The sequence below is a fragment of the Corapipo altera genome, unplaced genomic scaffold (genome assembly GCF_003945725.1).
Source record: "Corapipo altera isolate COAL_440 unplaced genomic scaffold, ASM394572v1 359, whole genome shotgun sequence".
NCBI classification, from domain to species: domain Eukaryota; kingdom Metazoa; phylum Chordata; class Aves; order Passeriformes; family Pipridae; genus Corapipo; species Corapipo altera.
In genome coordinates this window covers 206,801-223,919 of record NW_020884948.1, presented here as the reverse complement: position 1 = coordinate 223,919, position 17,119 = coordinate 206,801, and the positions used below count along the sequence as shown (strand labels likewise).

Below are 17,119 nucleotides of genomic sequence, written 5' to 3'. Positions count from 1 at the left end.
AAATGCTGCCATGTATCAGTTGGTGAATTGCTCTGCTGTAGGCTAGAAATTATCTATGAGAAAAATGGCAACTGAAATTTTTCAGCACTGATGCTAAGCAAGTTCTGGGAAACAAACTATGGAAAGATTTTTCCAATAAAATTAATTTTAATAACCTCATGTAGAATAATAAAGGTATTTTATTATTTATTATTATTCAATGAATTTTATCTTATTGAATTAAAAAAAAAAATCATTTTGGAGGAACTCCTTCCACTCCACTCCACTCCATCTACTACAAAAAAATGCTGCAAAAATAAAGTGGATTATGCATACATTAGAAAAGCATATGTACTACACTCTGAGATTAGGTCAGTTGGTTAGATTATGGTGCTAATAATGCCATGGTTATGGGTTCGATCCCTGTACACTTAAGAGTTGGTCTCTATGATCCTTGTGGGTCCCTTCCATCACAGAATATTATGTGATTCTGTACTTATAAATGCACTTTTGCATCTTGGACACCACTGAACAATAATTTCTTGTGCAGTTCTATATTTTCTTATGTTATACAAATTGAGATGTCTAATAACCTTTCAAGACTATACTTTGGCACTACAGATTGCCAGAACAATTGAGAATTCAAATACTACATACTTACACTCTTCATCTGCACAGAAGTGATTATTAAACCATAAAATTTAAAATTATGCTACTTACCTTGTTTTTTATACCAAATTCATAGACAACTTCTTTCTCTTCATTTCTCATTATCGGAATCTTTGAGATATTGCCAACATACACGTGTCCTTTAATAACTGGTAACAAGTCAAAACAGGACTCAGCAACTTTCTTTAATGCCAAAGAAACTTTCTGGCAGTCAGGATCAATAACCTTCTTTACTGGTAGTGATGCTTCTAAACTGGAACTGTGTGATGAATTGCTAATTTCACTTCTTTTACCATGGAAAGCCTTCTGCATTTCAGAGATTGTATTTTTAGTATTTCTGATAGCAGCAGTATCATTGGCCTCCAGCTTTGGTAGTTCACTGTCCAACCTCAATCTCTTGGCACTTCTTGGCATAGATACCTGCAATAGTGTCCTTTTTTCAAGATGATTTGATGAATTTGAAAACAATTGCTGATTTTGCACATCTTTGTCTTCATCTTTGCTACTATCAGATTTCAAATTGCTCCCAGTTTTAACAAAAGCAGTTGATGTAGATGCAATTGCTTTGAATCCGCATATTTGAGACACAGGTCCTGGCAAACTTTGGCTTTCTGACAAAGCACATCGGTTAAGTTGAATATTACCTTTCAGAATGTTTAGTGTCCTTGCCCTTGCAGACAGCTCTGGATACATAGTGTCCAATATTTTCACAGAGTTCTCTTGAGGAGCACCTGGACTAGCACTATCAGCTGCAAACAGAGGAAATCTTCCTGGAACGGGAAGTGCGTGCTTTGGAATGGAAGTACAAAATTTCAAAGGAGAGGAGCAAATCCTTCTACCTACTGCCACTTCTGAGGGTGAGGGAGGAGAAAATAAAAGAGCAGATTTTACTGTTGGAGTATCTGTTAATGGAGAAATGAGAGGCAGAACAGGAGTGTCATGTAGTGGGGATATCAGGTCATCAAGAGAGGAGAGCAAAGAGGATTGACCTGTAGAAGACATTACTGGGGACATGATACCAGCAGTTTTAGGAGGACTGGCAATCAAAGGCAGTAGCAAGGGGGGCAGAGGAGGACCTATCTCTTGCCTAATTTTATTTATCATCTCAGATGAGCATTTTGTTGGCATAGAAGTATCAGCATTTGCAAGAACTGGCTTAGTAACTTCGAGAGTCTTTGTTTTTCTTTTACTTTTAAACAGTCTCTTTGATAGCTTGGTATGCATTACTTGGGCAGCTGTTTTGATAGAAACAGTAGAGATTTCAGATGGTTCTTGCTCTTGGCACTTAAATTTATTGCTCTTTTTGAGAGCACAAGAATCTGATTCCAACATGCATAACTTCTCAAATACTGTCTTTCGTGGCTCAGAGGGCTGCCTAACTGTCTGACAACTGCACCTAACATCAGACAGGCCTGGATTTGGAAGATACTTGAGGAAAATTTTTTTCCTACTACTACTATCTATGATAACATCAGTGTTGTTTTCTCTTATGTTGCAAGAGGCGTGATTATTATTATATTCTTCAAACACTGAGACCCCCATATCAACACTGCATAGTAGACCTTGTTCCACATTTGACTGCAGTTTTGCAGAATCATTTCCTTCTAAGAAATTGCCAAGTGCTAACACTCTTGTATTTAATTTACTGGTTTTTACAGTCAGCCTGCAATTTTCTGAGAATCTAGTTAACATCTTGCATAGTGGTAACCTATTTTTTGAAGCACTTGGCATCACAGGGCTTTCTTTTGATGTCCCAGCTTTTAAAAGACTTTCCTCACTGTCATTGATGCATCCAGCAATGTTAGAATCTATGAGTTCATTATCACCCTCAGTATTTTCAGAGGTTACTAATATAAACTCCCTTTTCCAAGAGGCTGAGTCTCTAGGATAACCCTCCCCAGTCACGCTTGACCACTCATTTGCAGTATCTCCAGAGCTGTTTGGTTCACAGCATGTATCTATATCTACCATAGTGCCTGCTTTTAGATGACTAACTGTAAAAGTATTTCCTGGGTGCATCACTGAATGAAGTTCACACAGTTGGTAATCAGCATCAACAATTGCACCAGTTTCCAGACCACCCACTGCAATTCTCTTGGATGCTCTCAGTTCCTTTCTGAACATGGGACCACATTTAGAACATTTCACATACCTAACTTTTTGTATAGAACAGTCTTTCTCTTCAGAGTCATTACTCTGCTCTGACATATCAAAATCATTTTTACACCTTTTAAGGGCATTTTCCCCAGATCCCTCAGAACTATTCAGTTCTTTGCTTTCTCCCCCAGCTAACAGTGAACCAGTTCTAGAAGAATCTGTTCTATCCTCCCATGTAGAAGTCCTGCATCCTGATTCTTGACAATCAAACTTTTGGAAGAAAAAAGCATTCTTCTTATAAGAGTTTGCATCCAATATCTGTGATTTAACAGATGCCTGAGGTTCTTTATCTACTGTTTGCTCCTTATCTGGAATTTTCACTTCGTTTTTGTGTACATATCCCCTCTCAGAGCAGCCCAGTTCTTTGCACATGTTGTCTTTTTCAGCAGACAGGATCTCAGCACTCTCTTCCAAGCTTTCTGAAGAACAGTTAAATGTACTACCCATAACACAATTTGTATCTCCCTTGTTTTCCCATGTACAGGAAAAAGCAGCCTTCCCTGTGACATTAGTTTCAACAAAACCAACAACTTCCAGAAGACTGAAATTTAGATCAGGAGGCCTTGTGGATTCCAAGCCAATTCCTACTTGCACAACAGAATCTGTTTCTTCATTACTTATACAGTGATTCTTCAAGTCCTCTTGAGTAGAAAAAGCCAAGCCACTTTTATAATCCATTTCCGAAGAAGGCTGGCAGATGATCCCTGAAAAATTATTTTTCTTCATATCATTATTTTCAGAGTTAAATGAACTGGAGCAAGTCTCAGTCACCATATTTAATTCCCCTTTTATTTCATCACATTTAATATTTTCAGTTATCAAGAACTGATTGAGAGGTTTTGCAAACTGCGCCTGAGAAGTAAGATTACTTTCTACTAAGATAGAGTCAATAGAATCTCCTCTTGCTAACAGCTCACTGCTTTCCTCTCCAAAATCTTCTGGATTAACTTTGAATTGAGTCTCTTGAGATTCAAACTCCCTAAAGTTTTGAGTTTTGGACTGCTCACATTCTAATGTACTATACAAGTTTTCAGAGTGTTTTATTTCACCTTTCACTTCTGTAAAATCTAACACAGACGATTCACACTTAGCTACACTGCTTCCTGCATCAATAATGCATGCTCTCTTTGGTAGTGCAAGCATACTTTCCAAGTCTGACTTCCCTTGAGATAAATTACTACAATTTTCTTCCTGATGTGGTTTGCTTTTCATATATCCCCCCTTCTTTATGCCTACTAACTTTCCATTTTCTGTACTATGCAGTAACTCTGATGATTCAGATATTTCTCGAACACTTCCTCTGTTAAATTTCATGGCTAGTTCAATAGTTGGAGCTCTGGTTACATTCATGTTTTCACTTTTGAGCTGTTCATCTTTTGGAAAGGCTGACAATAAATTTCTGATTCCTTCAATAGTAGATATAGGTAAGTAATGCCTAGAGACTTTAACAATCTCTGGTTCACATTCTCTGCCCACTTCATCCTTTGCTGTTTGCACATGTTGTTTCTCCAATATCTCTTCACTGTCATGTTTTATTTCAGAGCACTGAGAGTGTGCAGAGATCTCAATAGCTCCAGCCGTATTAGTCACTTTGATTACATTTTTTGATTCATTTTCAACAACTTCATTCTGCATCAACATACCAGATTTCTCCTCAGAATCTTCACTTTGAAGCACAATGCATTGCTCAGCTGGCAAATGAGTTACACTTTGTGGAACAGATACTTTCCTGGGACTTCCTCTCTCTTCTAATAATCCACCTCTTTCTGCTTTCATTAATTCACCATGATTTTCATGTTTACCCTCATTATCAACAGCTCTGATTAAGGTTGCATTCTCTTTTGTTTGCTCACTACTTTTTTCCATCTGATTCTGAGGCTTGGAACTTTGTAACATAAAATTAGCTAAAGAACCTCCCTCTTCACTGTACATGTTCTCACTCTCTCTTTTCTGTTCTTTAATGTCTTTCAGTTTGTGTGCTGTTGCTTCTTCTCTGTTCTCAGCTTCCATATTCTCAGAATTCTTCTCCAAACGATCTTTGTTAGTTTCCATGTTTGTAATTAAAGTAGCAGCTTCAGCTAGCTTTATTTCAGCCTCTCTCTCCTCTTTGCTTGACATCTTTGGACTGATACAAATGTTCTTTTCATTCCAACTCAGATTAAGTGAGATTTCTGCATCAAGACCACGTTCACATGATTTACTCTGTCTGTTGCACTCCTCATTGAGGCTGACTACATTACAACTCAGAGGCTGAACTTGGTCTTCTTGTAAAATATCTTCTGTTGCAGAAGCACTCCAATCACCTTCTTCATCACTGGAACAAGTGACTTCTCCAAACAACATATCCTTCAATGAAAAAAACAAAGTTAATAATCTAAACCCTGGTATCAGTTTTAAGATCTCCTTCTGTACACAAATGCACTGGTGGCCCTGATGCAGTGGTTTTGAGAGATTAAGGCTGATAACATAAATTACAACCTTCTCCATCATTGTTTTTCACAGCAAATGGAAAGTACCTCTGTTAAAAGACTTCTTTACCTATTTACTTGCATTCTAAGGTTACTGGAAAACTGCATTTGAGTAGCATTTGACTTTCAAGTTCTGCAATTTTGCTATGAAAGCCATGCTTATGTTTGAACAGGAGTTGGGACTATGTCTGCAGCATTGGGAAAATAAATTATTACAGCAATTTGAGACACAAGGGACTGTGCTCATTTTGGCTGAGGTAGTTAATTTTCTTCACAGTAGCTACTATGGGACTATGTTTTGGATTTGTGCTGAAAACACTGTTGATAATATATACATGTTTTTGTTATTGCTGAGCAGTGCTTGCACAGCATCAAGGCCTTTTCTATTTCTCATACTGCCACACTGGTGAGGGTGCTGGATGTGCATGTGAAGTTGGGAAGAGACACAACTGGGACAGCTGACCTCAAATGACTGAAGGGATATCCCATACTGCTATGGCATCATGCTGAGTATATAAAGAGAGAGGAAGAAGGAAGGGTGGGATGTTTGGAGTAATGATGTTTGTCTTCCCAAGTCACTCCTGCATAATGAAGTCATGTTGTCCTGGAGATGGCTGAAGACCTGCCTGCCCATGGGAAATGGTGAATGAATTTCTTGCATTGCTTTGCTTGTGTGCGTGGCTTTTCCTTTACCTATTAAACTGTCTTCATCTCAACCCACATATTTTCTCACTTCTACTCTTCCAATTCTCCCTAGCGTTCCAGCTGGTGAGGAAGTGAGCAAGCAGCTGTGTGGTACTTAGTTGTTGGCTGGGGTTAAATCATGACACATACACTTCCCAAAATTATCTTTTGCTCCCTTCCACAGGCAGTATGCTACAAGGTAAAAAAAAGTATCCATATGAATCTAAACACACAGAGACCCTTTCAGTGCATGAGTAACTAACATGAAAAAAAAACAAAAAAGCCCAGGAATATAAAATCATTAGTTCTGCAGGAATTTTAAGACCAAGTCAGTGCCAAGTCTGATGCATCCTGAAACTCACCTGTGTAGTCAGTGGTGAAAGTTGTACTGGAGAAAGTAAAGCAGGGAGAGGCCTGGCCCAATTCAATATTTCCATCACATTTCCAACTGAGCCCTTTTGCTCCTGATCAGAGAAGCCTGAAGTGCTGCGCTCCCCACCTGTCTGTATTATCACATCAACATTTTTATCCTCACTGCTATGCAGACATTCTTCAGTAGTTCTGTTCTCAACACAATCATCTCCAAAAGGCTCAGTACTCGCTTGAAGTTGCATGGCTGTTACAGAATTTTGCTTCACAGCACTTTCCACTGAAGAATACCAAGGTAGTGTTTTGCCATCACACTTCCTGATCTTTTGGTGGATTTGTAAAGTGTCTAAGACAGAAAAAAAATGTTAAGAATATTTCCCCTCCGGTTTCGCTTTACAGAGATAATATATAATAGTAATAAAAATGCATTACCATATTTTAAAGTGATGGTTCCACAGAAGATCTTAATGTCACTTTCAGAAACACTTTCCTTACAGAGATGAGATGCCATTATTCACAATTATTTTTTTCATGAAAAAGGCATATGTGTGTGCAAAGAGTTTCTTCTCAAACACTTTCTGACTTGTCATTAAGACTATTCCTCCTAATTTTTCTTATCAGGAAGGGCTGTTCTTGGTAGGACTGAAGGTCCATACAGCTCAGTGGTTTATTTCAGTCTTTCCCAGTAAGTCATGGTCATGAGAAGCAGGACAAGCATGAAGTGACATTCCCCATTCAGGCTGTAATTCTCAGTTTAGAGCAACCTGCACGTGTACTTGCAGGCCAGTTACAATTATACCCTGCCATAAACACAGTAATGGAGTTCTTAGCTATATTCCTAGTTTATGATTTAATATGCATGTGCTTTTGAATTGTTTCTTCTTTGAATTTCAATATTGAGTCTAATCATACAAGATTTTGTCTTCAATGATATAGCTTAGTCAAAACTGTATCCTCAATACAAAAGTCTCACAACATACCTATGCACAAAGGAGTTTGAACCACTAAGACAAAGAGCAGCTGACAACCCTTCCAAGATAGACTCAAATATACCAGTTTTACACAGTTATTCTAACAGCAAGAAAGCATGTCCAAATTCCTGTGTGATTCTTTACATTGTACATTTTTCTTGCTACTTTTCAGATCACAGTTTTTACTATTACACAGGAACTGATTTCTTATGTATGCAGACAAAAACACACTGCCCCAGAAAAGTCTAAGCATTACAGACAAATAATTTAAATTGATTATATTTGTGCTAAATACTTTCAAAAAGGAAAATATGGCCCAGTTTTTGGAAATTTAAACTCTTTGATTTTATAAAATGAAAATATTACCTCCAAGAAAACAGTAGAAATCAACAATCCCAAAACCCAGTGTGTCACATGGAACTAGGATCTACTCTGTAGTATTTGCAATTCTTGTATGACATTTTATGTGTGATCTTGTTTACAGTGCTCACAAACACTACTGGACACCAAATTAGCAGTATTCAAGCAAGAGAACAAGCCTATTCTGTGTACACCTGAGTACCATCTGCAGTGAACCACTTGGACCTTGTGGCTAAATTTTGCCTTAAACAAGCTGTTTTAGAATTAAAGGAGAAACAGCTGTTAAGCAATGGATACTGCAGAAGCAGGGTAGTGGGGTTTTTTTTAAATGCCAGTTTCTCTCCTGCACTGCACAGCTGCAAAACTCTGAAAAGTTTACTCAGGACTTTTGCCAGGCACATGCAGACACGCACACATTCAACCCCTTGCTCGATGCCGCCAGACTTCCAGACTTCCAGAAAGAAGACTGTGCATGCCCAGAACCCCTCCTGGAGGAGGTACTGGGGCACTTATTGGAAGAATCAGGGTTATAAAAACCCCAATTTTTGATGCCTATGCGGGCCCCCTCCTCCGATGGACCAGGACTGTGTATCACAACCACAGACCACAATCACCCATGCATCACTGGAGCTATGGGTAATAATATCTTTCTGCCTCTAATCTCTCTCTATTTTTCTCTTTTCAATTTTTCTCTCTTAGGATGATCATACACTTCAGAAGTGTTATACACTTTCCAATCCATGTTCCAATCCATTACGGTTTTTTCCCAGTTATGGTTTCAAAGCAGTTGTTCTAATAAAATTCATTGTTATATTGGTTATTTACCGTCGTTTTGCTTTAATCCACCCCAACGGATCCTTTAACAATGAACCTGGCTGCCCTGCCTTAGAGCCAAGTCACCGCACCATCCCACAATAGAAAGAACAACACATGCACAGCGTGGTTTTGAGCAGAGGATGTATTGATTTAATTGGCAAAATTTGCATTCTGTTGGAAAAATAAAAAAAGAATAATGTGCTTCATTATTGCTCTGTGTTAATCCACTACTAGAATGTGCAGAGATACTCCTGAAGCAACATCAATGTTAGTATCATGTTCAAAACTATTAATTTAATAGGTCAAAATAACCTCCCCAGCAATCAAAAACCTCTAAGCACATTCTGATACGTCAGTTCCACTGAAGGAGTAAATTAGAAAAACTGACCAATAACCCTATTTCAAAGATCCATCTCAGTCACTTCATGTAGCAACTCCATATCAAAATTTCAATTGCTGCAATGGACATGAGGAGGAAGAGGGAGAAACTGCTCAGCCTAAACGGCCTTATCACCTCATTTTCCCCAAAGACAAGTAAACTCTACTATCTCTTTTGCATCTTACAAGTTTTAAGATCATATATTGTTTTATAAAAGTATTTATAAGCTACAGTCACATAGAGCTTCCCGGATGTTCTAAATTTCCTCATGGAAAATCTAGATTTCTCTTACAAAATGAGTTCCATTAGATGATCCAAGAGAAAAGGAGAAAACAAGCAAAAACAAAGAAGGAAAATTCAGAAAGTGATTCCCTCTTAGGTTTCTTTCATGCTGCTTTGTGCCAATCAGTTCAAAGCTCAGAACCTTCCCGATACTGAAGTGGGAAGCAACACAGCTACATATTTGGCCCCTAGAAGAACTTAGATAATTAGGAAGTTTACTTTTCATGGTGAACTACACAACAGTACTTTATCAGAACTTTACATCCTGTCTATACTCTCAAGATCAGTTATACACCTACATCAGGCCCAAGAACACACCACCCATTGAAAAGTTTCCTCTAAGAAATGGATCAAAGATTTCTAAATAACTAAGAGATTCTCCATCCTTCTCTACCCATCCCTTGGATTTTGGAGCTCTCAAACCATGATACCAACCCAGTCCCTGATAACAGTGAATTTCTTTAGGAGAGATGCTTTTCTCATAGTTTCCTCTTTAACTGTATGAAGAGTTGTCAAAGAAATTTTTAAAGGTTCAGGATATGGCAAGTTTCTCTATTGCAAATGTCAACTCTTTGGCAGCTTGGCCAGAACTTCAGGTCCGGGAAAAGCCCTACTGATATTAACCTCATCTCATTGAAAGAATCCTCTTAAAAATCATATTTCACAGACAAATTTTACTTTATCCAGGGAATTTTTTATTATGTCACTTACTGAAATTATTAAGTTCTCTCCTGAAATCTACAACCTGGAATCTAGTTCATATAGCTTCAAACCCTTACATTGCTGCCTCTTCCCACTTCTGAGAGAAGATTAAGACTACTCTGATCTGAAAACTCCATCAAAATCTATCACATACTGCTGTGAAATACCTTCTTGATGTCGAATGGAGAAAAAAGAGCAGAGATGAAATAAGCAATCCAATGCTAACATTGATTGCCTTGGTACTAAACAAATTAAATTTCACAACACAAAACTTCACTCCTGATTGTCCCCATTGTAGGGCAATTCACTGTTGCAAGTTGTCCTCTCCTTGCTTCAAGCAACAAAGCAACTTTCTGAAACAAGTCTTGTGGTTTTTTCCTCTCAAGAAGGAGAAGATTAAGATGTTGGATATTTTATAAAAATAACTAACCTAGCCATAGAATCTCATCTGACTTACAGCAAAACCTCATAACAGTGACTGCATATGGATAACTATTCAGATTAGTTTATTATTACACTGAATAAAACGTTACAATGAAGAAAATGGAGGTAACTGCTTTGTAAATTTTACAACCCAATTATGTTACCATGTGTTTGTCTCAAACTAAAAAGAGCACCTGCATCCCATAATTCACATTATATACTACAGAGTTTCTAATGATATAATAATTACAGATTAAACATGCAGTGAGTTTTGGCTACTTAAAAAGAGTCAAAACAGCTGATACTAAAAGAATTTGATTTTTCAATTGCAACAACAGATTACGATAGCTTTTGATTAAGAGTGTTTATTTGGCTTTATAATATTTGAATTATTTTCAAATATGCTAATCACACGTGTACTTGACCAGGTAGTCACCAAGGAAAGTATTTAAGTCTTTCAAAAAAGTGTTACGCAAACAGTACTCAACTTGAACCCACCTTCTGTGACAGTCAGTCTTCTTTTTTCAGACCATGTCTTATCCTGAAGAGACGCTGAAAAAAAGTACCAATATTTATTTTTGGTCAGAAAAAGAGAGAGCTTCAAGACAATTTCAAGACTTTGCATGCCATCTTACCCAAGACAGGATGATTTTCCTCATTCTCTCTTTTTCCTGTTGCACTGTCAATGCACATCCAGAGTTCTTCTAACAAGAGCTTCACTTTTACTGTAAAAATAAATAAAAATCTTTATTTAAAATAAATTGAGAAAATTGTACTAAGAATTTGCATTTCTTTATTTTTACTCAGAACACAGACATGCCTACAACAAAATACAACATACCCACAACAACAATTAAGACAAGGTACAAGCTTCAGAGAAAGAGAAATGCTAGATCCTGTACTGGTCATATCCACAGGGAAGTCTAAAGGAAGAGGGGTAGAATGCTCTAGCTTTTCCTTCTTATAGCAAGCACTGCAAAAATTTGTAGCAGCCCCCCGAGTAAAATGGAAAAGTAGATTTGAATGTAGCACTAGAGAAATTAAATAGCTTTCTAAAACAACTCAACTGACATGAACATAAATGGGGGAGGAAAACTTCTAGGCAGATTTATATCACATTTATGCTTACATGGTGCTATTACTCCACAATAAGACTAAGAGTATCTGAATCAATTATCAGACCCTGACATTAGAAGACCCTGTCTAGAGTCCTAACAGCACCATTGCAAGGTGATGTCAAACAACCTAGTTTCAGAGACAGAAGGGCAGGGGGAGGAGGAAAAATAACCCAAAACCTCAGTAAAAAACACAAGCACCTCATCTACTTATGCCAAAACTATAATCAGATTCAACAACCAGGAACAGAGACTATTGGTTTTGTGCCAATTCCATTAAGTCAAAGGCCACACCAAATTGCAATTGTTTTATGAAAAGGTATGTTAAAAAAACCTCAGTATGCAAGAGGAAAAGCTGCAAAAGTTTGCTTAGCGGCTATTAACAACACTAACATTTTCTCATTACTAATAAACTCGTCTGCTATTTGAAGGTTAAATTCATGCTCAGGTATTAATTTTCCTGTTTTGCCATGAATTAAAAATGAAAAGACCAAGTTGAGTACTAATTCAATACAATTCAAAAGGAAGTAAAAAAATATGCCAAGGCACACAGGAACTGACAAGGTCTACCTTTTCCAGAAAATTTAATTTCTGCAACAAACTAATTGCAAAGCAAGAAACAGAACAAGGAGGTTCTTTTGCCTCAAAATCACCTTCAGAATATCAAAACAATTCAAAGGCAATACCAACATTTTAAAAAACTGAAAAAATACAAAAAATAAATTTGCTCCAAGTTTGGCCTCAGTACTTTAGAGGAAGTTTAGAAGGAATTTGCTCCATTACAGTAACATTCAGATTACTTGTAGCATGTATTTTACATCATTAGGGGGAAAAAAGTCAATAGGATAAGATACAGCTATAACTCCTGGATTTCCACTTCATCCTCATACAGAAATTGCAGCATATTATACTCCTCTTTTGTCCTTTATGATTGCAATGAGCTTCAAAGACAAAGGGATCATGTGTATTTTTCTCAGTGTTTGCATTCTGTTTTATAATTGCACATCAACTGACTTCACGTATGCTCGTGGCAGGCTAGTCCTTTTTATGAATCTAGTATTTTCCTTACTGCAAAACTGAAAAATAGTCACCTATTATGTTAGTCCTTCATAAGTGTAACACACTCATATCAACCACATCTGCTCTTACAGCACTTCCAACTCCAGACGAGTTGCAATAAATTCATAATGATTGGTTCCACACAGAGAACAGTCTTGCAAAAAGTCTTACCTTTGTCTATATCTGTTTTAAGATCTTCACTTGAACTCTGGGTCTCTGCATGCTTAACTATTAAAAAGAGAGGTGGAAAGAAAATGTTCAAATGGAACAATACCACATACAAATCTGAAGGCAACCAAAGGTAAACACCTACCTTTTCTGCACTTCTCTTTAAATACACCAAAGGTAAACACCTACCTTTTCTGCACTTCTCTTTAAATACACCATCAAGTTTTACCTGTTAAAATTAAAAGGTATTAATTTTTTATGCCATATATAGTTTGTAGAGCATCTACTCTCAATGAGCATGAAAACTAAATCAACATTTCAAAGGTCATTCTTCAGTTGGAAAATTTCTCTCACTTAAGGTGAATTGCTATGTTTAGTTACTCAATACTCCCAATAAATGTAATTTTACTGTTTCAGTATCTCTACTACCAGCAGCTTCCTTTCTTTCCCCTAGAAATACCTAAAAAAGCTTCACCCAAAGACAAGGAAAGCCTTACTTGTGCCTTTTTAAGTTCCTTTTCAAGCCTTTTCTTCTCAGTTTTCAGTTGTCTGAACTCCTGTGTATGCTTTGTTGCAGCCTCTTCAAGAAAAATGAACCAAAATTCAAGTTAGAAACTACACTATGATGACCACTAATTTAAGTAGTGACCGTCACTAGTTTGCAAATCAAATTACCAGAAAAAAATAAATATATAGTGTGAAATAAAGAACTACTGAAGTTATATTTTGGGTCATTGAGACAACAACGCATGTATACAAGTATTTTGTCTTCCATTGCATAATTACTGTTCTGAACTACTGCAATACATTTATAAGTTTTCTCACTTACATGCAAGAATGAAGAGTGGGTCATACTGTAATGATATTGTACTGTAGAACAATATAGACCAAGTGAAAAAATGAAATAAAATTAAGAATGAGGTGCAGTGGGTTTTTTACACGTTTGATTCTCTTATTTAAAAGAGGGCTCTCGTTCAAAGATGAAAACACCACAGTCAGCTGCATTAGAAAGATGCAGATAGCACTCAATACTAATAAACAGAGAAGAGGACCTTATCTCTTAATGTCTAACAGACACCTTGGAAGACTGCAGATGGATGGGAATAGAGAGTACAGGGTAAGTAAATGAGAATTGAATGGGAGGTTCCCACAACAGCAGAGAAAAGACAGATGGAATTTGCCTGCTGATCAGATCAGGTCACAGAAGAAAGCATATTAAAACAAAAGGTCTTACAAAGGCATCAAAGGTGGTAGGCTGACAAAAAACAACCGTGGCAAAATTTCATACTGACAAAAGATATGAGGTCTGGGATATTAATGAACACAGAAAAAAAGCCAAAACACATAAAGTAGTCACTAAAATTGGACCTAACACAAACTCTCTCTCAGTATTTTGTCCTAGTTCTGGCAGAATTTGAGTTTTTGGAGGCAAGTGTGTATAAAAACCTAGCTGTCCTAAAATGGAACTCCAAAATTCTCATCAAAATTAACACCTTGTACCTGTACTTTAGAGCAGGATTTGGGAGGTTTCTAACACTAAGATACAAGTCTCTCAGTTCACTGTACTTTAAACTTTGGTAAGTACAGTCGTAAGCATGCGATGAACGCAAATATTTGCCTTGCCAGATGACAGTACAAGTGAAGTATCAGAAAGTTTTATGCATATCCATCTTCTACCAGAAAACAAAAAAAACACAGTGCCATGAGGCAAATGCTTTATCTCTACTTAAACACAAAGCAAACAAACAAACTGACCAACCAAAATACAAGTGCCAGAATATTTAAAAATCAGAAAATATGCACCAGGATCACCATATATTTAAACATTATTACAAACATGACTAGAAGAATTCTGCCAGCATTATTAGAACACGGGAGCACATGCCCTATGAAAAAAGGCTCATTGAACTAGACTTAATTAGTCTGAGAGGAGAACAAAACAAATCTTAGAAGGAATCCAAGAACAGCTTTCCTGTAGAAGAAGGTATCAAGAAGATGGAATGAGACTGTTCACTGTTGTACAGTAGACATCAGGCGTAAACTGAAACGCAAGAGTTTCCCACTGGTTATAAGGAAAGACATGTCAGTCATGCAGTGAATCAAGTTGCCTGGACAGGCTGGTCAGACTCTATCCTTTGAGGTTTTCATGACCAGAAGCTCCCTTCCAACTTGATTTACGTCATGTGCCTACGATACTCATCAGAAAACATTCTGCAGGAGGGCTGATGTAATTCCACACATTATGGCCCCGCTTTGCTCCTTGGGGGCTCTAAGTTAAAGTCACAATTACTTCTTTGGATAGAAAAAGAACCAGGAGATTGAGGTGAACAACAGTACAGCAACACAATGTAGAAAGTTACCTTCAAGCTTCTTCACTTTTGTTTCCAGTTTCTTTCTCCTGTTAAAAAGAACACATTAATAGATAATTTTTTAAACAGAATTATGTTGCATGAAAAGCCAGAAAAAAAAATAAATCCAGCCATTTCAGAAAAAACACACTTCCTATACCCCAGGACCTGTGAGACCAACAAGTACCTGAAGTTGAAAAAATAAATCAGCAGTATGTTGCTGACTTTCTCACACAACAGCTATATCTGAGTTTGCTTTTAAGAGGGTCAATCCACTAATCCAGGTACATAAATATGCCTTTAGCTACATCTTGGAGTTAGAAACGCAACAGCAGAAAACCGGCCTCTGTTTTTTGTATTTCTATAATGTAATGCAGACAGGTTAGTTTTACTCCTTAAAAACAATTAAGCCTTGCTTACAACAAATAGTATCTAAGAAATGAGATAACCAGGAATAGCCTTCAGGATCACTCATGTCCCACAGCTTTTCGTTTACAATATCCAGGTGTTTACTAAAGCCAAACCAAAACAAAAATAATCATGCATCCTGAATAATTTTGACTTCAGCATTTCCAAACCTACCTTATATGTAAAACATACACAGAACTGGAAAATAAATAAGTAGACAAGTAAATATTTTTATTATTTTCTTCTGTTAAATCTCAATATCCCAGAAATTGTTTTTAAACTGTTGTGACAGAGAACTCTGTCCTGAAAAACACATGCTCACTGATCGCACTCATGAAGCGGACCACAGTTCATCTATTCTCCATATTAAAACCTGTGTAATGGATTGAGATTTACAGTCTAAGCCTTTTTGGATGTGCAGGCTTTTATCATCACTTCAGACATTAAGTGGAATATATTCGAAAACTCACTCATAAACGGGATGATGATTGCCCACCTTTTGCATGTTCAGTAGTGTCTCAGTTTCTGCCAGTGTTTCTGGGTCAAGCTCACCTCAGCTTCCACCATGGTCAACTCTTGAGAGCCTTCAGTCACCCCAGAAATGGAAATAGTCTCTGGTCCCACATGTCCTGAGGGCATTAACGTACACTGAGCGCCAGTAACAACCAAAGCCTGGTATTTTTGCGGGTCTGACGTGCCAGGCCATTGGATCCACACAGTCCAATAGACACAGTTGTCCCGTGCCTCTACCTGGTTAGAGGCAGGGCCCCTCTAACATTGGTCTTCATCCTGCCAATCGCCGTTTTCCTCTTGTGAATACTGACGGGAGGTACCTTCTAGTGGGTCAGATCCCTGCCCACAGGATACTGGTACGGCACTCACTTTCACAGACTTCCCCTTTTCCTTTCTCTTTCAACTCTTGTACTTGGGCTGCTAGGGCCTGGGTAGGTTTCCTGTCCCACCGTCTCATGTCTTCTCCATGGCTAGTTAGGAAGTACCACAACTCAGTTCGTGAGGTCTGTCCGCTCTCTCTAGCTGGGGAGCGTCTGGTTCTCACTGGGGCCATATGGAAATTGTTTCCCTCAATCCTCTCTTTCAGTCTCTCCTGTTTATCTTTCAACCTTGTAGTTAATTCCTTGAGATCCTTAATCAGTGTCTCTACAGTGGAGATGCGGGCCTGTAGTGGTCCTTTGATCATACTGTCGTACAACCAAAGTTTATTTATTATAGACATCACTGGCTCCCGCTTCTCTCCAGCCTGCAATGATGTCAGGTAACCTTTATGTGTGGACGGCCCCATACGGGTGAAGCTCCATCACATCTGTGGTGTACACTTAACCCTGTCAGGATCATTGATGGGTTGCCCATCCCCTCCAAACAATACTTCCAGCAGTGCCATTTCCCTCAGACGTAGGATCCCTTCTTCTATGGTCTTCCAGCCCGTGGTATAATGATCTGCCTGCAAGGAATCTCTGTAGATGAACTTCTCCCTCACACCGTCCAAAAGCCATGCCCAGAGAGACACGGACTTTGATTCCCTCACAAAGGTCTCCTCAGTACCCACATCCTGGGCAATAGACCTCAAGAACCTCGCTTCACTGCCATCAAGGTTTATGGCATCACCCATAGAGTCCCAAACTCGGATCATCCAGGCCAGAACGGGCTCATTCGGGCGATGGGCAATGTCTGTCCGTAAGCTCCGGAGGTTGTTATACGATAAAGACTCAGAGATGATTTCTGGCTTCGGAGCAGCCGCCTGTGA

The 17,119-nt window shown here is 38.1% G+C and overlaps 1 protein-coding gene across 6 annotated transcripts in view; it reads right to left on the bottom strand.

Moving 5' to 3' along the window:
• ICE1 (interactor of little elongation complex ELL subunit 1) overlaps positions 1–17,119 on the bottom strand; it is a 45,199-nt gene that overhangs the window by 11,788 nt on the left and 16,292 nt on the right. For 4 of the 6 annotated variants that reach the window (XM_027662809.1, XM_027662812.1, XM_027662813.1 and 1 more), the window contains 8 exons: positions 14,962–14,999; positions 13,099–13,181; positions 12,791–12,830; positions 12,605–12,661; positions 10,895–10,984; positions 10,758–10,811; positions 6,320–6,672; positions 700–5,151 (listed from right to left, as the gene is read on the bottom strand). In XM_027662809.1, the coding sequence (XP_027518610.1) occupies positions 700–5,151; positions 6,320–6,672; positions 10,758–10,811; positions 10,895–10,984; positions 12,605–12,661; positions 12,791–12,830; positions 13,099–13,181; positions 14,962–14,999 (5,167 nt within the window). Of the gene's footprint in view, positions 1–699; positions 5,152–6,319; positions 6,673–6,758; positions 7,907–10,757; positions 10,812–10,894; positions 10,985–12,604; positions 12,662–12,790; positions 12,831–13,098; positions 13,189–14,961; positions 15,000–17,119 lie in introns of those variants that run through there. The other 2 variants (XM_027662810.1, XM_027662814.1) reach the window with 2 other exon arrangements.